Raw genomic sequence first — 23,744 nt, forward strand, 5'->3', positions numbered from 1 at the left:
GTCTTGCCTGCTGCTCCATCTCTTTATCTCCCTGGATCCTGATGTGCTTGTGTTCTCCTGGGAATTGGGAATCCGTGTGGACTGTGGAGTGAATCGACGTGTGCTTGCCACTGCTCGCTATTTGTACTACGCGAGGCCAGGCCTCAGCACTCAGCGGGTAGCGAGAGAAATCAACCAGAGAACATCGGCACAGAGATGAGTACAGTGTTGGGTGAGCATGAGCAGCTCGTGACGTTCGCTTGCGTCATGATAGTAGGGATATGCTTTCTAGAGGAACCGCGTGAGATGGATAAGATGGTTAAATTTGTACTGATATTTAGCAGTAGCATTTGCTAACAAAATATTCGACTACATCTAATCAAATGTTTTCATTATTGGTATAAACTTTAAACCAATACTTTATAATAACATAATAAAATTTCTCTCTTATTAATTAGAGAAATGTTTAGTAATAAAGCTAACTAGTGGCTAGAAGATACCGCTGTCTATAATAACTAATCTAATAGCTCATTCGTATAATACTTTTCAATTGAAATATCTGACCACATCATTCTATCATAGATATTCCTTTATATTTTGGAGCCTATGAATTACCTCCGGTCCGATTTCTAAGGGAACTCCCAACCATGAAAGATGAAACTAGTTATATGTTCATTAATCAGGATCTAACACTACTAGAAAACAGATCTTTCATCCCGCCTCTATTTTTGTCTTTAGTCCCGATATTTTTGTGTTCGGGACTAAGGGGACTATTAGTCCCGGTTGTATCCTCAAACAAGGATACAAAGTTCCTGCCCCAAGTGTGTGGCGACGGCAGGCAACAATTAGTTCCGGTTATAGCCCAGAGCCGGGACTAAAGGTTATCCTTTAGTCCCGGCTGGACCCTCCAACCGGGAATAAATCTTTACTCCCGGCTTGAGGCTGATCTTTAGTCCCAGCTCTGGACTATAACCGGGATAAAATCTTTCTTGATAAAATAATATAGTCGCGCTGGACAAAAAAATGGGACAGCCTGGCATTGAACCCACTACCTCATAGCCAAGGTCCAAACCGCAGCGCACTAGCTAGCCATCTAAACTAAGTCACTTTCTCGACAAGAAAGCACCCAAATATTTATTTAATAAGAGAAAAGACCATTTAATTTGATTATATTCTTTTGTTAACTATACTTTGAATTTTCTGGTCCATGTGCTTTCTAGTGCCTGATTGATCTCATAATTTTTATCAGGGTTTCAAATGCCCAGTGTGAAGCCACCACCAAGTTCGAGATTTTTCTGAATTGGTTTGGTAAATTTTTCACTTTAATTGAATTTCCACGCGACTTCACCGATTAATTATACGTTGAACTGAGTCCACCCCCGAAAAGATCCAGAATGGTGCCAAACTTTGCCAAATGATCTCTTGTGCCCTAGGAGACAAATATTTGTGGAGGTTGATGCAAAATTATATTGTTTTCAATATGTAATTCATTGTATTTCGTCTCACGCGGCACAAAAAAATGTAATAATAAAAATAATTATCAGAAAAATCTAAGATCTTGTGTGGGGCCATATTTTGGGTGTAAATGACTGCCAAAAAAATTTCAAGTCATTTCGATATAGGCAGAGTCGACGTGCTTCACAGAGGTATATAGAACATTTTGTCGAACCCTATCTATACACCTAGGTTCTCTGGGACTCTGAAGTCCATTTGCTTTCCAGTGCCGGATTGGTCTCAAACTTTTTCTCAAGACTACAAATGCCCTGTGTGTAGCCACCACCAAGTTTGAGATTTTTCTGAGGTGGTTTGGTACTTTTTTAACTTTAATTGAATTTCCGCCCGAACTCACCGATTAATTATACAATGATTAATGAAGAACCTAAAGATTTATGTTACAATTACATGAAAACTAATTTCCTGTCGAAAACCAATAAATTTAATAATTTCAATTAAAGTCTACATTTTTGCATTAACGAAAATAGTGAGTATTAGTTGCATTATGTTCAACATTTATAATAAAAACACAATAGTTTAGGTCACATATTTTTTTTGTGTGCAGTAAATGAAAATAAAGTTTATTACTTTTTCTAAAAAAATTTATGTCTAGTATTGAATTTACTGCGCAAATAATAAGACTTAAACATTTAAATACAAAACATATATAAAATAAACTGATCTGCTTAAAAGTTGGCGGGAAATGAAAATGTAGCCCACCTTTAGTCCCGGCTCCTGTCACCAGCTCGGACTAAAGGTGGGCTGCATTTGGCGGCCCGCCAATAAATCCTTTAGTCCCGGCTCCTTCCAACAGCCGGGACTAAAGGTCCCACTTTAGTCCCGGCTGGTGGTAGGAGCGGGGACTAAAGGTGCTTTAGTCCCGGGCGGTGCATGGAGCCGGGACTAAAGGTCCCTCTCCTATATACCGCCGCCTCCCTTCTCTCTTCCTCCTCATGGATCGTCTTCGTCTTCAACGCGTCCCCAGAGCTCCGCCGCCGCCGATTCGCCTCCCCGGCCACCCCCGACGCTGCCTGCTTCCTCACCGGAGGGCACCCCGAGGCTCGCCCACCTCGCCGGAGTAGCCCCGACGCCGTGCCCCTCACCGAGGAGCCCCCGGCCGCCCTCGACGCCGCGCGCGCGCCACGCCGCTGCCGATTTCGCCTTCCCGGCCACCCCTGACGTCGCCTTCCTCACAGGAGGGCACCCCGACGCCCGCCCACCTCGCCGGAGTAGCCCCGACGCCGCGCCCCTCAAGGAGGAGCCCCTGGCTGCCCCCGACGCCACACGCACGCCACGCCACCGCCGATTTCGCTTTCCCGGGCCATCGCGCCTTCTTCCTCACCGGAGGGCATTCCGACGCCCACCCACACCTCGCCGGAGTAGCCCCGACAACGCCGCGCCTGGCCAGGAGCCCCGTGCCTCGATCCAGCGCCGCTGTCCACCACCGCCCGTCGCCAACACTCCATTAATTCTAAACCGCCGGTATATATATATATTATATTTATTATATTTATGAATTATATTGACGAAATGTGTATTAATGTATATATGTATGAAATTATATATGTATGAAATGTGTATATATATATCAATTAATGTATATATGTATGAAATTATGTATGTATGAAATGTGTATATATATATCAATTAATGTATATGTATGAAATTAATGTGTGTGTATATATATATATCAATTAATGTATACATGTATAATTTTTCCTTAGGAAAAAAAATCAATTGTGTTATATTCTGATACCATGTGGCCTATACCCTAAACCCTAAACCACCCTAAACCCTAAACCCTAAACCACCCTAAACCACCCTAAACCCTCCCAGGCCACCGACGCTGGCCGGCCGCCTCGCGCAGGTACCACCGCCCCGAAATGTGTATGAAATGTCTATGAAACCATAATTGCATAATTATTGTTTTATAATTGTTTAGGCTCTCTATGGCCGACCCGAGAGACGATGACCTGGAGGCGGAAATGATGGATATTATCAACGTCGGCACTGAACATTGTGCCGATGTTGATAATGACCAGCAGGAAGACGACGGGAGTCAATACTTGAATCTCGATCATATTATTGAGGAAGTTGTTCATGAGGAAGTTGCACAACTCAGAGAACAAGAATTGCAATCAGTCCCTCCTCTAGTTATTGCTAATGAATATGGTTCAAACATAGATATGCTGGATATGATGAAAATATCTGCTGATAAAGAAGTGGATATGGCAGAACTTGCTAACCTTTATGCTATGAGAGGTATCGACCTTGGCGATTTCCTCTTCGAAAGTGCGCCGGTAGCGGATGAATGACAGAAATATGAGCATGGCAGGAGTCTATGGAATCCTAAGACCATCAATAAACTGGGTACACAATTGTTCAAGCTAAACACCTTGTACCTCGACGCGTGTCACCGGAAAGAGTTCTATATTTCTGTCAGAATCAAAGACGACCATTGGTTCCATGGCGATGACGTTATGTACATTGAGTTAGCTGAATTACACCAACTAGTCCACCGAAACTCTCTCGACAAGACTCTCATCAGCTACTATTGTCTGTAAGTGATTCTTTCTACTAATTAATAATAAGTCGCTACGTACGTACATGTCTGTGTTTATTATCATCACTCTATATATATGATGCAGGTTTGAGATGGGAGAGTGCAAAAAGAGAGGGTGTACTGATATTGGTTTCATTGATCCACATATCGTATTCAAAAACCCTAAACCCCAACCAACATGGAAAGCAGAAACGGAGACTAATATCAAGATGTTCTTAGAGAAGCAACGTGACAAGAAATGTATACTCTTCCCCTACAACTTCAGGTAAGTGTTCATAATGTTGACGATCGTGTATCCATATATATATGTTCACTGTACCTGTTAGCTAATTAATGAGTGTTAATGGACGTGGCAGTGAACACTGGATATTGATGGAACTCGATCTGGAGAAAGGTCTTCTAGGCATCTGGGACTCGATGAGAAAAGAGCAAAAAGAGTTCCAAGAGATGATAGATATTATTTAGAGGTAATTGCAGTCTCACTAGCAAAACTATTCCAGTCTCTCTGCATGCAAATTAATGGTCTAAATATTTTTATGTTATTTGGTAGTTGTTGGAAAAAGGTCTGTCAGGAACACCATATGAAACACAAAGTGCCACTGAAAGTAGTGCTATACAAAGTAAGTACTATATACCTACCTTCCCTATGCTCGGATGATGACGAATCTTTTTCTCGTAAAGTGGGTTCTGCTGTAGCCCCAGGGGATCAATCTCTGTGGATACTATGTTTGCGAGTTCATGAGAGTGTGCTAAAAAAGAACTAGTCTAGAGCAAAAAAGGGTAAGTGTACACACACACACACACACATATATATATATATATATATATATATATATATATATATATATATATATATATATATATATATTCTTCATACATATATTTATATATATATATATTCGTGATAGATACAATTTATTTATCATTATTCTTGATACATATATGTATATACTAATACACTTTTTCTTTATCTCATATCTCAAATTGAAGACTCGTTGGTTGAAGGAAAAAAACCCCCCTGGACACACACCATCTCAAAGCAATCCAAGAGACAATAGGTGGATTTCTGAATGATCAGGTCTTAACTCCCGGCGGCGAGTTTTACTATGACCCAAATATGTGATGATGAAAGCCAAATTTCATATTGATCCAAAGAACATGTGATGATGAAATGTACAATTAATGCAAACTTTACATGTGACGATGAAATGTAATATTATGTTTTAGTTTACTTTTACTTGTGTTGCTTGCGTGCATTGATCGAGCGAAAACTTTACAGTACGCGCGCGTATACGTATATTACTTTGCAGCGAATAATGCGTATTCGAAAACCAAATTAAAACAAAAAAGAATCATCAATTGAAATAAGCAGGAAAAGAAAAAAAAGACCCTTTAGTCCCGGTTAGTAATACCAACCCGGAATAAAGGGGCCAGCCCAGGCGCTGGCGTGGCTACCTTTTTAGTCCCGGTTGGTATCACCAACCGGGACTAAAGGTCTACTTCTATTCCCGGCTACTAACCCTTTATTCCCGAACTCCTATTCCCGGCTGCGTAACCGGGAATAAAGGGGGTTGATAGCCGGGAATAGAAGCCCTTTTTTTACTAGTGTAAACTAAGGAAAAGATGATGTGTCACTGCAATTAAAGAAGATAGATAAGGAAATAGTTTCTTAGATAAAAACCAAGATATGAGGAGATGAGATAGATAGATAATATAGAGAAGACATGTGATTAGCTAAAAAATTTATTCTGTAAAAACTATTATGAATTAATAGACAGAGAAATTATATGTGGTTTTTAGCATATATGTGGTTCAATAGGCAGAGTATATATTTTTTTCTTGAAACTGTTGCACGCCTTAGAAAATACCAGTATACCGGAAGGGAGTAGCTAGTTTGTAAGTTTACCGTCTGTTTTGTTTTTCCTCTTTTCTAATCATTCTTCATCTCACTAAACATCTGAGATGGCATCTTTTATATAGCTTTTTTAGATTAACTTATGGTACTTGCTTTTATACATCTGTGTCTGTTTGTCTGAACACTTTACATAGGTGTCCTAAGGGCGTCCCCAGTGATGTTGACGACCTAGGCAGCTGATGTGAAACAGAGAGAAAAATAGAATGATTATTATTTATATATTCTGTCTCATGGTTGTTCCATCTCCTCTCTAGCTTTCTCTCAGCTCCACGTCTGCATCTAGCTCCCCGTTGAGGACGCCCTAATATGAGCGACACAGCCTTGCAGAAATCAATCTATCTAGAAGTACCACAAAGAAAAAAAAAAGAAGCGCGGTGATGGCTGACATGTTTCTGCGTACAGTTATCAGTTGGCCGGGTTCAACAGTAGTAATGAATGCCCGACGTCGTCATTGGTTGCGTCCGATCCACGGTTGACCTCGCGTCACACCCTAAACATTCCGATTTTGGGTTGCGAATAGAAAACACAAAATAAACTAAATGATTTTAATATTTTGATAAAATTTACCGAGTTTAGTTTGAGCTAGCGCAAATTTAGATATAGAAAAATATGAATTTACAAAATTTCCTGAATCAATTTGACTAGTTTTTGATGGATGTGATGTTTGTTGCTTGACTTTGTGTTTGAGGGTGCAAAGTTTTCAAAATACATTTAGGAATCGTCTAAATCATCTCAGCTTTGCTAATCCATCTCCTATCAATTCTGTTTATTTGCTCCATGCATTTGTTTCCTTAGCACGTAATGATATATAATATAATATAAAATAATGATGTTTTGAAGGAAGAAACCAACCGTTCCTTTATTTTCTTCCTTAACTGGACTTCCTTTGCACGGATCACATCTCTCTCTTTGTCTAATTTGTAGTCGTGCACATCAAGGACTTCCTGTCAATCTCCATCACGACGTTTGCCATATGACCCTCTGTTGTCTATATACATAACAAGCCTGGTCCATTGTTTCTTTTCTAAACTCTAAAACTAAGCCAATCAATGATGATCCATGCTGCCGCCAGTGCCAATCTTTCCCATCATCAAGGTTGCTCCAAATGTGCCCTAGTTTGTTCATGCGCTGCCGCCGGCCACCGTCGAAATCTGCACAAACTGCGCCGGAGAAGCAGTTTATAAGGCGCCGTGAAGGACGCAGCCACCCGGAGCATCGCCAGAGATCGCTTGGAAGCTGTTCAGACCTCATCGGCATCGTCCCGTGGCCTGATAATCTACGCTGCAGGAAAGACCGTAGGCTGTTCTCCATATGCAAGTCCAGCCATCGTCCATCCCGCGCTGTTCTCCACCATCCCTTGCAGAACTCCGGCCATCGATCGTTGTTTGCCATCGGTGAGCACTGCACATTCATATAGTTCATATCTCTCTCTTTTCTCTTCAGTTAGTCTGAGCAATTCTTTGCTTGTTTTGCTAGTCGCAGCCGAACCGTATCTAGTACCATGCAAGTTTATCTGCACACTGTACGTGATGCTTCCTGTTCAGTAGATGCAAGTCACGGCCACCCAGTTCCTGTCCAACAGCAGAAACAGTTGCTATTTCCTCCGTCGCCTTGACACCAGTAACAAGCGTCATGCATGTTTGATTAAAGGTGAGACGCACATCTCCTTGTCCTTTATTTTATTGATCAAAGATGGTGCTGATGTCATGCCTATCGATACACAATTCCAACACCTTCCTACGTACAGCTTTAATCTTGCGCCATACGGCTGTTTTAGCTCCGTTTCTACCCGTTTTTGCTGTGTTAGATTCGCGATAACAGAGTATGCGTGTTAGTGTCGACGTTTAATATGTCCATATTTCTGAAGTTAAATATTAACTTGATTAAAGTTCATGTGCTACTAGCTTTCTAAATTAATCAAAAGCGTTGCCACGTCGGCCTTTTGTAAATAAATATTAAATTGATTAATGATCATACAACTAGTTTTAGAATTAAAAATAATGTAGGTTCTATACGGTGTTTTTATATAAAAAATATTAATATGATTAATTGCTATCACCGTGTTTTTGAATTATAAATTGTTTAACTTAAACCCGCATCATATGCGGTTCGAGTAGGTGTTTCATCTGTCCTTTTATTTGGCAAAGTTAGTGTTTAATTTGCTTAAATATACAACAATATTTATAAGTAAAATATGACTAGATTTACCTTGGCTATTAAATTAAATTAAGATTTGTTTAATCTAAATTAATGACTTCTCCATGATTGTGTTTAACTAAAATAAATCAAGCTTGTAGTTGTTTCTTTTTCTTATAATATAGAACTCTCGGTAGTCGTTTCTTTTAAATGGGAGTTCCAATATCAGCGTTTTTTTTATCTCGTAGCACTAGCTCTCTTAGCCGCTTTTATTATGTTTGCCTATGCGTGGTGCTTGCTACGAGTAAAATGAGAACCGTTTGTGAGTGCTGAAGATAAGATGATGATGACCAGAAGCAAAGTATGAGGAAGCTTGAGAAAGTGTAAAAGGCAAGTATAATATGTGGCTTTCCTTGATACCTAATAACCTTATGCAACTAAATTCATACTTGCATGTGCCTAATTTGATCTACCACTAAGGACTTGCCTAGATGTTGTTATCCTGATCCTTGATACCTATGGTTCATGTATATGGGTAGTTTTGCTAGTTGCTCTACTTAATGATGAAAGCTCCTTAATAATTACTAATGGTATATGCAGTGATGTTTAAAATGTGCTTTTTAGCAATATGGAATCCCTACTTATCTGTGAGCAAAATCTGAGACTTACAGTACAACCATGAGTGCTATATGGCTCTGGCTTTAGTCAAGTATAAGGACCTTTTCTAGCTTGTTAGTGGTTACCGAAAGGCGCAAGAGGAGTTTGACACCATTGGGTATAGTGCGGCCTCTGTTAATTTGAGTGCTTCTTCGTGAGTGTGCCACCTTAAAGGGGGGCTCTATATCTGTCTGCTACTGAAACCTAGCGGCCCTAACTTGTTAGATAAACTTTTGAAAGACTTCATAGAGAACCATGCCGACCTTTCTTGGAAGTTGGTCAAGAGGTTGAACGCCTCGGGCGAAAGGGTAAATCACGGCTCATGATGAAAGTGTACAACCTCTGTAGAGTGTAAAACTATTACACGGTCATGAGCGGCTTGAAAAACTAATGAAATAATTGGTTCTTATTTTTATTCTATGATGTTGATGCTTATATTTAATCGTTATTGTATAATTGCCATTACTTATGGTTATACGGGAACTGGAGCTTAAGCACAACTTTATGCTACATTAATGTTAAAATTGTGACTTACTAAAATGCTAACCGCAGTAAACCAGTGTCATCCTTTTGAGCCTTCATTCGCCCATGTTATATTTGCTGAGTACGACATATGATCACCCTTCTATTTCCCCCACACTTCCAGTCTCTAGCAAAAGTTGCTCAGAAGATTAAAGAAGACATGGAGGTCTTCTCAGAAGACTGATGGAAGTGTTAGGCGTACGTTACCCCCAGTCAGCCATCCCTGTGAAGAATGGAGCTTGAAGATTAGTTACAGTTCCGCGATACTCTGATGTAAGTGTTAATATAGCTATGTATACGTTATTTAATAACATTGTTTCTAATACCCTTCATTCTGTTGTTGTATGTGCATGCATATAGCGAGCTTGGTTTTGTTTGGAAAACTAGGTGTGACACCTCATCAGTCATCTCCCGAGACCTTCCTCCGAACCCGTGATCGACGACAACAGCGTCCCGGCCCTTTTTCCACGGAGCGGGAACCATACTTCGATCGTGCAGCGCGCCACCACGCCAAAACAACACAAAAATCCAGCCACGTCGCGCGTCACCAGTTTGCCTACTTTTCCTTCTCCGTTAATGCACGCCTAGAATCTTGAATTTTTTACTCCAAGGTTAAACAAAATACAACCTAGAATAGTCATTTAGGCCACATCAGACATACTGATTACATTAGAGTGTGATATTGAGGTTTGCCCTATTGTTCAGGTTACTACTTTTTAGAATTCTCAAACATGAATTCTACTACAAAGTTATGAATATCTTAGAGTGCAAAGTTTTAACTACAAAGTTTATAGCAAGTCATTAGAAGTTTACAATGTGCTAGTATTAGAGCATGTAACATCTAAAAGTTTCAAATTCCCTGCATCCCAGAGATGCTTTAGAATATACTTGCAATTTCTAAAACATTTCTGGAGCGGAAGGTGTCAAGGCTGCCAGCTGCCAACCGCTATCGCAACATATGACATTACGATATCCAATGCTAAATTCAATGAAATTTGCTACATGGCAATCTGAAATGTGATTATATTTTTTTTTTTTTGCTAAATGTGATGAAATACATTAAATTTATTCATACAAACGCTCAGTATTCATCGACAAAAGTAGAAAAAAAAGAACAAATATGAAAGTTACACAAAGCACAGAGAGACGCCACACCTGGAAAAGTAAGCACACAACATGCATGACTATATATCACTCCTGTTTCTTGGGCACCCCGGAGCCGAGCGGCATGAACTCTGCCACCACCTTCGCTGCTGGGCGGGCGGCGAGGCTCTCCCACCAGGCGCTGACACGTGGGAGCGCCTCGACCAGCGTGGCATACTCTGTGGCCATGAAGTAGTGCATGATGGTGAAGTGGCTCAGGTCGGCGAGGCTGAGGACGTCGCCGGCGAGGTACTTGCTCTGCGCCAGCCGCGCCTCGTACACCTCCAGCACCTTCTTCAGCTTCTCCACGTTCTCGTCGACGACGGCCTGGTTGCGTTCGCGGCCATGTAGGACGGGCGCGACGATGCACTCGACGGCGATGGCGCCTGCTAGTGGTTGCATCTTGTGGGCCTCCACCTCCACCCACATGTCCACCATCGCCGACTGCTCTAGGCTGCCGGACCCCAAGAGCTCCGGCTTGTACTTCCGAAGCACGTGCCTCGCGATCGCTCGGGATTCTGAATAAAGAAATACGTATATTATGTGTTAGAAAATTTTGTGGTGGTGGATAAAATGCTGCTAGGATGTTTTATGGATACACATATTTCTGAGCAGGTGTGAATTGTAGTTTACACCACATAGTATAGAAGTATCATGGTTTAAGAACACCACATATAAAGTATTTTGTGCCACTTAACTCCCATATAAAACATGTAGAATTGTTTCACTTTAGCCAACCCTTACCTCTAGTCTCAACTCTCACGTGAACCATGTCGAGTTATTATTTGTTAATATTTACGCTAATGAGAATTAGATCGTGGAATTCTAAAAAAAATCCACTTACACTCATAATTTGCTTCATCGTTTACCACCGGTCGGTAAATGTTGGTTAAGACCATTAGTTTCTTTAGCAATATCATCATGAAGCATTGGTATCTCTCTCTATAGTTGATGAGGCAAAAAGTAAAGAAATGTTGCCACGGTCATGTGGATATGTTTGGGACTAGTAGAGCTAAGGGGGTGATACAGTGAACCCAATTGGCATGTTTACATGGCCTTAAGGGGCACAAAAACGCTATGAGGCTTTCTGTAATCATGACATATTTGATACTCCCTCCGTTCCAAATTATAAGTCGTTTTGACTTTTTTGGTACATCCATTTTGCTATGAACCAAGATATAATAATATATCTAGATACATAGTAAAATAGATGAATCAAAAAAAGTCAAAGTGACTTATAATTTGGAACAGAGGGAGTATGCGGCAACTGGAATACCCTCTTTTAACAATGAATTAAAACATCTTTTATATATCCATTCACCACTGATGCGGTCCATATAAAAGAAAGGTACCTACAAATTTTAGAAGCACTTTTCATGTTCAGTTAAGTACTTGTATCTAATTACATTGTCAAGCTCTATGTTTCTTATATGTTGATGGTAAAAGTTTGAGCTATCGACATGATTAGAAAAGGACATATTCTGAATCAAAGATAGCAGTATATACCTTGTACAAAGAACATGAATAAGAGAGCACGTTAACGCATTCGAAATTGTGCATTTTAGTACTGGTAGCAAGGTTTCGGGTGACCATAAAAAATGAAGAAGGTTTAGGTGCCAAATGAGAGAGTTGTGAAACCAAAGTCTTAATTTTTCCAAAAAAATAAACCAAAGTCTTATTTGTACCAAAGAGGACGTCGACGATTACACTTGGACAAGTGGGGACTGGATAAGCTTAACTAGCAAATTTGGAAACGAGAGAAGAACCTGAACCTTCAGATTCTTTTTGGAACATAGAAATTGCATAGGAATCAATTTAGTTTTGTAGAAAATACACAGAAACAGAAAAAAAAATCCTGTGCTCCAGACAGAGCATTGGAAAATTCGGAAAAGTACTGATACTCATCATTTCTTTAGTTCGCCTTTTTTGAAAGTCACGCCCATTATAGTATCTTCTGTTCGTCTTTATGGGAAGTACGGATACCCTGCCATGTTCGTTTGACTGATAAGCCATGACTGAAAGTATTGTTGGCAGATTTGTTGTGAGAGAAAAATATTGTTCGTTGGCTAAAAAAATATGATTTATAAGCCCAGCGAACATGACGCTCATTTTTTGAGGCGTTGAGAAGTTTTTACCAACGTTGACTCTGTTTTGATGTTGGTATTGAAAAGAACATTTATTTATGATTAGATTATAACTGTCAGTTAAAGCCTTTATCCTAGCAGCGGAACAATTAAAACATGCTTATATATCAAAATGAAAGTCATTGAGAATTTGAGATTGAGGTGATAATAAGCGAGAGGACAGGAGATGAAGTGAATTAATTATTGGTTGGTTGGCGGGCGTACCAAAGAGGGTGAGGTCTCCGTCCTCAAGCACGGGCACCTCCCCGAACGGCTGCAATCAGAAAGCACGAGCAGAGCAGGAGACAGCAAAGGCATCGTCAGTATGTAATCGAATCCAAAAAGGGGCATGCCGGCCGAACTTGCAGGGAATTGAAGGTCGTCGAATCGTAGCAGTAGCAGTATACGTACGTTCATGGCGAGGTGGTCGGGGTGGCGGTGGTCGCCGGTGTCGCGGCTCATGGGGACGAGTTCGTAGTCGACGCCGGCCTCCTCCAGGCACAGCAGCACCCGCGACACGAACGGCGAGATCGTCCACCCGTACACCTTCACCGCCATGTCTGCTCTGCTGCTCGATCTCTCTTCCTGAATCCTGATGTGTCTCTGGCTCTCGTGGGAATTGGGAATTGGGAATTGGAATTGTGGGAGTTGGGGATATATCCGGCGTGTGAACTGTGGAGCGAACGGATGTGTGCTAGCTTGCCGCCTCCGCCGCTCGCTATTTGTACGTGAGGCCAGCCAGGCCGCAGCGGCCGGCCAGCGGGTATCTAGAAATCAATCAGAGAAGACCAGCAGGGACGATATCGGTCAACGTGAGGCTGTCTCGACGTCTTTGCTTGCGTACGTGCAGACCATGCCAACCTTGCTTCAAGCGTGACGTCGTTGCTTGCGTACGCACGTCGTGATTTTTGGAGGAGGAGACGCTATTTTCCGTCACACTAATTAGCACGTCATGATTAGGAAATGGATAAGATGCTCAACTTTGTACTGATATTTAGTACTAGTATTTGCTGACAAAATACTTAGTTGGCTATATCTAGAGACATTTTTCATTATTGTAGTAGTACCTTTATACCAATGCTTATAAGGGCCTGTTTGGCGTAGCTTAGCTTGACTAGTGAAGCTTTTTTTTTTTGCAAAATAGCTTTATGAGCAGCTCTCTAGGTGAAGCTGAGTTGTTTAGAAAAAACTGTTTGACAAAACAGTTTCACACGGTAGACCAAAGGAATAAAATTACTATACTCAATTTTACTTTTTTATTTTCTCGTCTTCATCGTACCTACACATCTACAATCTTCGCGACGCAACGCCGAGCCGCGACCTCGCGCCCAAGCACGCGCATGGCAGCGTCCCTCCCAGTGTTCCGCGCCCCGCGCAGCGGCACATCTCCCGGTAGCCTGCGCCCCCGAGGATGTCCCTCCCGATAGGCCACGCTCCCCACGGCGAAGCGCGCCCAACGGCCAAGCCATGCCCCTCCCGGCGGCCTGTGCCCGGCCAAGCCATGCCCCCGGCGAGCTGCTCCCCAGCGACCAAGCCTGCGGCGAGCCACACCGCCGGCAGCTGCGCCCCCGACAGGCCAAGACCCGACGAGCCATGCCCCTTCGATTCGCACTTCGGCGGCTGCTCCTCGGCGAGCCACACTGCCGGCGGCTATGCCCGGCAGTCTTGCCTCGGCGGCGCCTGCACCTCCCTCGCTCGAGCGTGCTCTCTCTCTCTTTTAGGCTGGCAGTCTAGCTCCTACGGCCCGCTCGCGCTCGCGCTTGCCCGCACCCCGACGGCCGCACTCGCGCTGGCTCGGCGGTGGTGACGGCGCCCGCTCAGCCACGACCTGGGCTCCCCGACGATCACGCCTCGACTCCCCGGCGGCCGTGCCCCAGCGCTCGGCGACCCCTAGCCAGCCACGACCCCCCGACGGCAGCGCACCCTGGGCTCCTCGGTGGCCGCGCCCCTGCTTCCTGGTGGCCATGCTCCTGCTCACCGGCGTCCGTGCCCTTGCTCACCGGCGAGCCGTGCCCCGTCGCCTACGTCACGCGTGCTCTCTCTCTCTCTCTCTCTTTCCTGGGGCAAGAAGAGTCTTTTGTGTATAGTGGGGTCCACATATGAGAGATGAAGCTGGAATAAGCTACTATTTTCAGCTTCATACCAACTTATGTCTTTGTGAGAGGAGAAAAACAACTTCACGGGTGAAACTATTTTGAAAATGAGTGTTTGGCAAAAAAAAACAGTGTGAGCTGTGCCAAACAGGCCCTAATAATATAACAACATTCTCTCTTGTTAATAGACATTCTATAGTAGCTCATTCATATAATAGCTAATTCATATAATATCTCATTCTCTAATGCTTATAATAATATAACAACATTCTCTCTTATATTTACGACCAGTGACTTCAGGTGACCGAGGCGGCACATTTTGACACTGACAAAATCACTATAAACATCCCACTGATAATATCCACACGTCGCTTATGATTATCCATATGGAAATGCTCCCCGTAGGGTGTCCGGCAGTCGTACGGACGACGGCTTTCTAGGCCTGTGCAATGGACAAGCCCAATAGATCATGCTTCTCTATTAAAAAAACAACTGTTGGACGCCGATTCCCCAATCCTCCTCGCTCTCCCTTCGCCGCATTTTTCACCGCTGCACCATGCCATCGACCGCCACGGTAGATTCCACCCCGTCACCCGTCGCTTGCCCTCTCCAGCGTGGGGTTGCTCACCACAACATTCTCTAGTGCAGGGACGCCTCGCCGCGGGCACAACACCAACCCGCCTCGACCTTCTCCAGCAGCGGGGGACGACTCACCATGGGAGGCCGCACCCGCCTGACAGCCGCTACTGCCTCCACCGTGGGGGCCACTCGTCGGGGCACCACCCCTCGCTGTTGAGCCTGAGCCGCTGCGGATTCCGGGTGGTCCACGATGACCATTGCAGCATGCCCGGGAGCCTACTTGGCGCCATCCTTCCTCTCTCCACTGTGCCGAGCCGCTCGCCTGCCGCTATCCTCGCTCTCCACTGCACTTGAGCACCGTTTGCTGACTACCGCAGTTGACCACAAGGTAGGCCATGGCCACTGGCGATGTCGTGTTTCAGGTGTTTTAGATGTATGTGTCCAAGTGTTTCATCTGGATGTTGCGTATATTGCAATGGCTATATACGCATGTTGCAAGCATATGTTTCAGATGTTTTAAGCGTATGTTTCAAGTGTTTCATCTGGATGTTGTGGAAGTATATCTGGATGTTGCATGACATACATGTTGCAAGAGTATATTTCAAGTGTTTCAGGTGTTTCATACTTATGTTGCAATTGTTTCATCTGAATGTTGCAAATGTAGATCTGCATGTTGCATATGTTTTTGCAATGGATTGCAAGTGTTTCAACTGTTTTAGACGTATGTTGCAAATGTTTTCATCTGGATATTACAAAAGTAGATTGAGATGTTGCACATGTTGCAATAGGACCCACCTGTTGCAGATGCCTATTGCTGTTGTTGGGGCGCCGTCGTGGGTTACCGTGCAGGGGCCTAGGGCCGGCAGACGCCTCTACAGGTGGGGCAAGTGACTGGGACCCATGTGGGTTCTTCGCGTGCGGGCGCGACAGTCATTGAGCGAAATAGAGCGAGCACGATGGTAGTGGCGGGATGCAGCGTGGGGACCACATGGTGTGGTGCGCGAAAACACACTACAAGAAATGTGTCATCCTATGACATTTATGGCATGACATCTCGTGTAAATGTCACTAAATCAACTAGTTTATGATGTTTTTCTAGAAGCCATCTCGTCTTAGTGACATAAACGATTTCATGTCATAGAAAATGTCTTACAGATAGTCAAAATCCAATTGGTGACGATCCTTGCCGTGTCATAAAGGCCAAACTGTAAACAAGAATTATTTTAATCATTTTTAAATACAGTTTTTCCAAGGTGGCATGTGGGCCCAACTTCCATTATTATTTTCAAATAAACATGTATACATACTCGAAACAAGAATTTCGATGTGTGCCTAGTATTTTCTTTGACGGTATCACACAAGCATACAGAAAAAATATCAATTATCTTGTAGATTTTGTTAACTCACGTAGGAAACAACTAACCCTATCGATTTTTATAGTTTCCTTGTCATATTTTGAGTGTATATAGAAAATTTATTTTATTTCGTGCGTACTACTTTTTTTGGTCGGCGCCTTTGCATTCAATCGCCCGCGTGCGGTAGCTTCAAAATCGCCTGCCCTGCGTCCACCTAATAAAAAATGAAAAGAAAATGCACCTCCCCACTTATCCTCTACCTGCACAGGTCCATCTTATCCTCTCCTGTTCACCCGCCCCTCAGCCTCTCTTTCCACGAACAGGATATCATAGCGGCGGCGGCGGCGGCAGCGGCGGCGACGACGCATCCACACTAGCAGTTTTTTCTGCTTTCTGTCTATGTGGCTGTATCTTGAAGTGTTCCCCTCACTGTATTGTTCTCTTTAGTATTTTTGAGTGGCAACAAGTTAAAAAGATTAATGCAAGTTTTTTCACGAGATGGTCTGAGAAAAATTTAAGAGCTTTCCTCACAACAGCTCTAGGTTGTTAGCTTTTGACAGCTCCTGACTTTTATTTTAGAGCATATATGAAACTTCACTCTAAAATAATTGTATAGGCTAACCAAACTAGATATTAGTAGTTTTGATGAACTATAACAAAAATAGATCAAACCAGGTGTGCTGGTTATCTATCATATGTGCATGCACCTATAGCTGTTACTCTATGGACCATATATGTTGCTGTTCTCTTTAGTATCTAAAAGTGCACAATATCACAATTTTTGTAGAACAAAAGAATCTTTTAATGCATAAACAACAGAGTTCTTTTCAGTATCCAAAAAGATGTTTACAGTAGTGGCTCTGTGAAACCAGCAGAGTTTTTGTCAATGTTCTGTTCTGTGCAGCAACTAAAATGCTTGACAGTAGAGCAATGTGTCCTGGAATGGCTACTAATAACTGTCCAGAAACTTGCCATTTGCTTCTCTGCCACATGGTCAACTACTAATAATCTGAGGCTGTTGCTGGTACTCGCTCTCAGACTTCCCCTTTGCCAACTAAAGCTGTCAACAAGAATACGAAGTGAGCAGCCTAGAAAATACTTTACTGCAGCATGTCAGTTAGCATGCTAATTTAGAGTTTAGATAATTTAGTCACAAATGCATCTTAAATGAGCATGCCATTGCAACCTGTAGTTTCCAGAAGCAAGTTCAGTCACATTGATGCAGTTGGCTGGCTGTCAGCAACAGCTCAGCTCGATCACCTATGCTCTGCTTTACACTTCTTAGCAATTACAGTATTTGCATATGTAGTTGTGATTGCATCAATATGTACTAAGTTTTCAGTATTGACTAGAGCAAATATTTGAACTTTATTCTTGGTGTGAGAATGTTTAGTGTGAATTAGTGTATTTCCTAGATATGTTTAAATATATGTTAGTGTGGAAAAGATTGTTGTTGCTTGATTTCTTCCTGCAGTACATATGTAACGTTCTTTTTTTTGACTATTTTATTTGTTTCAACAAGTGATGGCTGCTTCTAATGTGTTGTGCGTCTGCAGGACATGGACAGATTCCAGCAACCTAAGGATTTGCTCCTGACACCAAGAATAACTAGCTGGTAGCACCATATGTTGGACTATTAGTTTGGTGACAAAGGTTACTTGTGAGACACAGATGTGAAATATCCATCTGTTTATTTTAGCTAAGAACCTTTGTGACTAAGGTCACTTGTTGAATAATTAGTTTGGTGTTCGTGATGAATTTAATAAAGATGTTGATGTATGACTTGTGAACCTGTGGATTTGGTCATGAATGGAATATATTGTTGAGCACACATGTTATTTTGGATTGTTTGTGCAGCTGTGTGCCTTGAATGATGTCCAAATAAATATTGGGCTGTATGGAATTCGCCACCTGGCAAGATCAAAGAACTTGTGACATAAAAGCAAAGGTCATAAAGGTTATGACGTTCAAAATCAATGTCATAATGATATGACATTAACACTTAAATGTCACAAGTTGTCATTAAAGACGCTCATCTTTTGACATTTGATTTTTCATCAACTTGGTGTCATAAATGGTGACCTATGACATATTTTACAGGTATTGTGACATATATCAATGTCAAAAGATGGCACATTTCTTGTAGTGATAGGCGGGCGCAGGCTCTCTTACGTACGCGGCAGTGTTCGGGCGCTAGCAAGTCTGTTATCCATAATAGGTACTCCATCTGTCCCATAAACCATGTAAATCTCACTTGTCGAGGCTAGATTACTAGAAGTGTGAAATTACGCAAGTGCCCCTGCTATATCCTTCTCCCCACACCGGAGCTTAGAAGTAATCGAACTATCTAGAGTATTCATTGCAAGTTCAGAGTTTTTCAATTGCATGTGGTGTTTTTTATTGATGGGTCCCAAATATAAAGTTCATCTCCAATCCATCAGCCTGTTCGCTTGCTCGTAAACAATCGTAAATTTCCAGCCGGGAACAGTATTTTTCTCTCACACCAAACCAGCCAGCAGTAAATAATCCACGATACGATACGGCCTCCCGAACAGGCTGCATGTTTACATTTATTTTGAGACAAGATTTAAATCACAGACCACATTCTTTTTGGGATGGAGGAAGTAGATACTAGTTGAACAATAATCTATGCTGCAACACGACCTATAATCTTGTGTTACATAAATATTAAATGTTTTATGATGAATTTTATTACGTTAAATTGATCAAAATTGGATTTTTTTAGTGTCTCTATTTATTTCACTACTACACAAATGATTTTGCGTGACACCCCTCCGGAGGCCACCGAGGCGGGCACCTATTTTTGCCCGTCACGGTAAATGCCACGGTTTATCTAGGCGGGCATTTTTTATTTACCACGGCGGGCATTTTTGCCCGCCACGGTAAATCGATTTACCGTGGCGGACGTCTTAAGATGTCCGCCACGGTAAATACCCTATTTTCCGCGGCGGACATTTTAGGATGCCCGCCACGGTAAATCGATTTACCGTGGCGGACATCTTAAGACGTCCGCCACGGTAAATACCCTATTTTCCGCGGCGGACATCTTAAGACGTCCGCCACGGTAAATCGATTTACCGTGGCGGGCATCCTAAAATGTCCGCCACGGTAAATACCCTATTTTCCGCGGCGGACATCTTAAGACGTCCGCCACGGTAAATCGATTTACCGTGGCGGGCATCCTAAAATGTCCGCCACGGTAAATCGATTCACTGAAACATATCACCCACATCCCTCGCACCATCGTCGCCGCCTCCCCCACTCTCTCTGTCAGCTCCTCGCCTCACCCACTCTCTCTCTCTCAGCTCTCCGCCTCCCCCACTCTCCCTCTGCCTCCCTCTACTCTCCCTCTACTCTCCCTCGATGCAGGCAGCGGCCTCCTCCAAGGGCGCGCGAGGCCTCCAGACGGCGGATTGAGGGCGCGCGGGGCGACGGCGCGCGCGGGACGACGGCGACGGCTGCGCCCTCCTCCTCCCCCATGGATCCTCCATGAAACGACGACGGCGCGGGGCTAGGGTTTCAAATCTAGTGAGTTCATCTCCCTCTTCCTCTCCATCTCCCTCTTCCTCTCCATCTCCCTCACTCCTCCCTCTTCCTCTCTCCAGATCCGGCGACGACGACCTCTTCCTCCACGGATCCGGCGGCGGCGACTTCCTCCCCCACGGATCTGGCGGCTGCACCCTCCTCCTCCGTGGATCTGGCAGTGGAGCGACCGGATCCGGCCGGCTTCTCCAGAGACGCTGGGGCTCGGCCGGCTGCTCCTCTTCTCCCTCCCTGAGCGGCACGGATCTGCGGCCTTGGGAAGCCCGGATCCGTCGCCGGTGGGCTCACCAGTGGGCTCGAGAACGGGGTCGCCGGCGGGCACTGGTTTTTTTTGTTTTTTTAAAATGATTAACCGCAGCGGGCATCCTAACGTGCCCGCCGTGGTAAAAGTATATTTACCGCGGCGGGCACGTTACACCGCCCGCCGCGGTAAATCGATTAACCGCGGCGGGCAAGGCCGCCCGCCGCGGTTAAGCCACGATTTACCGTGGCCTCTAGGCCGCGGCGGACGGCTTTGCCCGCCGTGGAAAACCGAAAATGCCCGCCTCCAGTAAAGTTTGTGTAGTAGTGTTTCCTACTACAATGCCTATTTAGATAATCTATAATCTCTATCTAGATAATCTATACTCTATATGTATTTGTGTGCTTTCATCTCGATTCTAATATGTTGGCTTTTAACTTTTGATCTTATTAATTATTGTAATGTTTTTTTATCAATACTCCATTTTATGACATTATGGGTCCTATTTGGCTTTTAACTTTTGATCTTTAATTGTTGTAATTTTCATCCAATTGTTAAGTTCAAACTTTAATGCTCTGTTGTATTTTTATTTCATTATTTCATTTATATTTTTAGATTCTAGGTCCTAAACTAGAGTACTCTAGTTACTTCTATGGTATTTATTAACAATCGTTTCAGGTCGGCACCATAACACTCAAGATGTTAAATTTCTTCTACTAAAGAATAGTATTCATAGTAACATTGTTTTATATAAAAACATTGCTACATTTAAATTATTAGTATTCATATATCATAATGTTTCAGTTAAATTATATACACTTATCTAAAGTAACAGCTAACAAAATTCTTGGTAGAGAGTTTCAATATAATTTAAAATTTAAAATTAATAATCAGTGCATTGCGTTGGTATGTGTCACGGCCAACGATCGAGCGCTGGAGCAATGTTGTTGTTTTTTGTTTTTTTAAATCAAATTCCAGTATTGAAGTCAGGTCTCGAACTCACTTTAAATTGATTTATATGTGTAGTTGGCAGGCGATTTTTTTTTGGGTAAATAAAAGCAGGTGACTTCTAGAGTTGCTTGGTTAGGCTGTCGCGAAAACCACCTCTTGAAAAAAAAAAACTTTGGCCGGCTATCTGCCAAATTTGATGACGATATCTGGTACACAACCATATGAAATCCAATGAAATATTTTTGCTAAATGTGATGAAATGTACATTAAATTTCCAAATAACTGTCATTCTGTGGAGGAAGAGCAGCAAAAGACAAATACACAAACTACAGAGGCACCACATGAGAAAGTAATTAAACACAACACACATGACTTTTCGTCATCACTCCGGTTTCTTGGGAGCCCCGGCCGTGCCGACCGGCATGAACTCGGCCACCTTCTTGGCCGCCGGGCGCGCGGCGAGCTCCTTCCACCAGGCCCTGACATGTGGGAGCGCCTCGACTAGAGCGGCATACTCGGTGGCCATGAAGCAGTGCATGATGGTGAAGTGACTGAGGTCGGCGAGGCTAAGGAAGTCGCCGGCGAGGTACCTGCTCTGGCTCAGCCGCGCCTCGTACACCTTCAGCACTTTCTTTAGCTTCTCAACATTCTCGTCGACCACCGTCTGGTTGCGTTCACGGCCGAGGAACGGCGTGAAGATGCACTCTACCACGATGGCGATCGCCAACGGGCTCAGCTGGTGGGCCTCCACCTCAAGCCACACGTCCACCATGGCCGCCTGCTCCAGGCTGCCGGTGCCTAAGAGCTCTGGCTTGTGCTTGCGCAGAACGTGCCTCGCGATCGCACGGGATTCTGAAGATATACATATCACACGCTTAGAACTCGTAGAATCAAAGCAAAATACTGCCTCCTCTCTTCTAAATTGTAATTCACTTTTTAATTTAACATCCGCTCCTATAGGTTCAAAAATAAGTATATTATTAAAATGTTGATGAAAAAATCAATATAAATAATGTGACCATGCAGGTTTTGGCATATTTTTTAATAAACTTAATTAAAGTTGAAAAGGTTGACTTAGGATAAAACTGTGAATTTTTTTTATAAACTTACTTAAAGTTGAAAAGGTTGACTTAGGATAAAACTGTGAATTACTCCATCTGTCAAAAAAATGTAAATCTCACATCTTAAATATTTAAGTAATCCTAAAAATGAGTTAAATAATCTTAAATTCAACTAAATATATACAACAAATTAATATTTATTATGTAAATATTACTATATTAATCACGAAATATATTTTCATAATAAATCTATTTAAAGAGATTTCTTTTTTTTTTTTACAGAGGGAGTATAATTTGTAAAGAATAAGGAGTAGATATGACATGCCCGATGGATGATGAATTGTGATTCTTTTTCATATTCAAAGTGATTGCTCCGACGGATGATGAATTGACGATGAACTTACCGAAGACCGTGAGGTCGCCGTCCTCGAGCACCGGCACCTTCCCGAAAGGCTGCAGCAATTAACCACAGGAGCGCGTGTCAGTCGGCGTCGGCGATGCGAGGGATGGCCGATGAGCGGAGTGGAAGTGAAACCAACAAACAAATTCATGGTGGGTCGAGGGAGGGAAGGAGCTGAGCTGCTGAGGTACGTACGTTCCTGGCGAGGTGCTCCGGGCGACGGTGGTCGCCGGCCTGGAGGCTCATGGGGACGAGCTCGTAGTCGACGCCGGCCTCCTCGAGGGCCAGTAGAGCCCGCGACACGAACGGCGAGATAGCCCACCCGTACACCTTCACTGCCATGGTTTCCCCTGCTCTGCTCTGGCGAGTGCTACGACTAGCTCTAGCTCCTTGAGTGCGGGCGAGACCGAGAGCTCAGCAGCTAGGAATGGTTGACGGATGTGCACCTTCTGCCTGCTGCAGGCTGCTACTTGTACACGAGCGGGAGAGGAGAGGAGATGTCAGAGATGACGCTGGCGCTGCTGCTTGGGGGAGAGGAAGAAGTGCCAGAAGAAGTGAATTGGTATTTTGGTCAACGGGAGGGTGAACGCGTGACGTCGTTGCTTACGTAGGCGGCTAGTGATCAGGTGCGAGCCCGTTGGCAGGCAAACGCGGTGCACTGAGCAGCAGCCAACAAGTGTTTCTTACATCAGACATAAATTCTTATCCCATTAGTTGTAGATCTGATCGGCATGTAACCCTAACCCCTCGGTTATATAAGGTAGATAGGGAACTGTGGGGTATGACCCCCGGTACCCGTAGGGCTCCACGTGGATCGAGCCGCTAGGGGAGGCCCAGCCCACAAGACTATGCATGAGTCGTGCCACTGGTTGAGGCCCAGCTCGCAAGACAACGGCACGCGAAGTATGCTGCAGGATGACGTGCTTCGCAAGGCAACGTGAAGATCCTCGGTGATCTATGAAATCTGC

General features: G+C 43.5%; 2 protein-coding genes across 2 annotated transcripts; both read right to left on the reverse strand.

Moving 5' to 3' along the window:
* Positions 1-10,275: 10,275 nt before the first annotated feature.
* LOC136513062 (glutathione S-transferase 4-like) lies at positions 10,276-13,342 on the reverse strand. Its single transcript, XM_066507060.1, has 3 exons — positions 12,944-13,342; positions 12,758-12,806; positions 10,276-10,927 (listed from the first exon to the last, which is right to left on the reverse strand). The coding sequence occupies exons 1-3, from the start codon at positions 13,088-13,090 to the stop codon at positions 10,458-10,460; spliced, it is 666 nt and encodes a 221-aa protein (XP_066363157.1). The 5' UTR covers positions 13,091-13,342; the 3' UTR covers positions 10,276-10,457.
* An 8,212-nt stretch (positions 13,343-21,554) lies between these two features.
* Positions 21,555-23,474, reverse strand: LOC136513397 (glutathione S-transferase 4-like). The gene is made up of 3 exons (XM_066507407.1): positions 22,972-23,474; positions 22,781-22,829; positions 21,555-22,167 (listed from the first exon to the last, which is right to left on the reverse strand). The coding sequence occupies exons 1-3, from the start codon at positions 23,116-23,118 to the stop codon at positions 21,698-21,700; spliced, it is 666 nt and encodes a 221-aa protein (XP_066363504.1). The 5' UTR covers positions 23,119-23,474; the 3' UTR covers positions 21,555-21,697.
* Positions 23,475-23,744: the final 270 nt, after the last annotated feature.

This window comes from Miscanthus floridulus, chromosome 16 (assembly GCF_019320115.1).
Source record: "Miscanthus floridulus cultivar M001 chromosome 16, ASM1932011v1, whole genome shotgun sequence".
Classification (NCBI taxonomy): Eukaryota; Viridiplantae; Streptophyta; class Magnoliopsida; order Poales; family Poaceae; genus Miscanthus; species Miscanthus floridulus.

What these genes read in the sequence shown, in the direction of transcription:
- LOC136513397 (XM_066507407.1), bottom strand. Translation starts at nt 23,118, where the DNA reads ATGGCAGTGAAGGTGTACGGGTGGGCTATCTCGCCGTTCGTGTCGCGG. An exon ending in CGGAGCACCTCGCCAGGAAC is followed by an intron (nt 22,830 to 22,971) that starts GTACGTACCTCA and finishes TAATTGCTGCAG; the next exon opens with CCTTTCGGGAAGGTGCCGGT. An exon ending in CGGCGACCTCACGGTCTTCG is followed by an intron (nt 22,168 to 22,780) that starts GTAAGTTCATCG and finishes GTATATCTTCAG; the next exon opens with AATCCCGTGCGATCGCGAGG.
- LOC136513062 (XM_066507060.1), bottom strand. Translation starts at nt 13,090, where the DNA reads ATGGCGGTGAAGGTGTACGGGTGGACGATCTCGCCGTTCGTGTCGCGG. An exon ending in CCGACCACCTCGCCATGAAC is followed by an intron (nt 12,807 to 12,943) that starts GTACGTATACTG and finishes TTCTGATTGCAG; the next exon opens with CCGTTCGGGGAGGTGCCCGT. An exon ending in CGGAGACCTCACCCTCTTTG is followed by an intron (nt 10,928 to 12,757) that starts GTACGCCCGCCA and finishes TTCTTTATTCAG; the next exon opens with AATCCCGAGCGATCGCGAGG.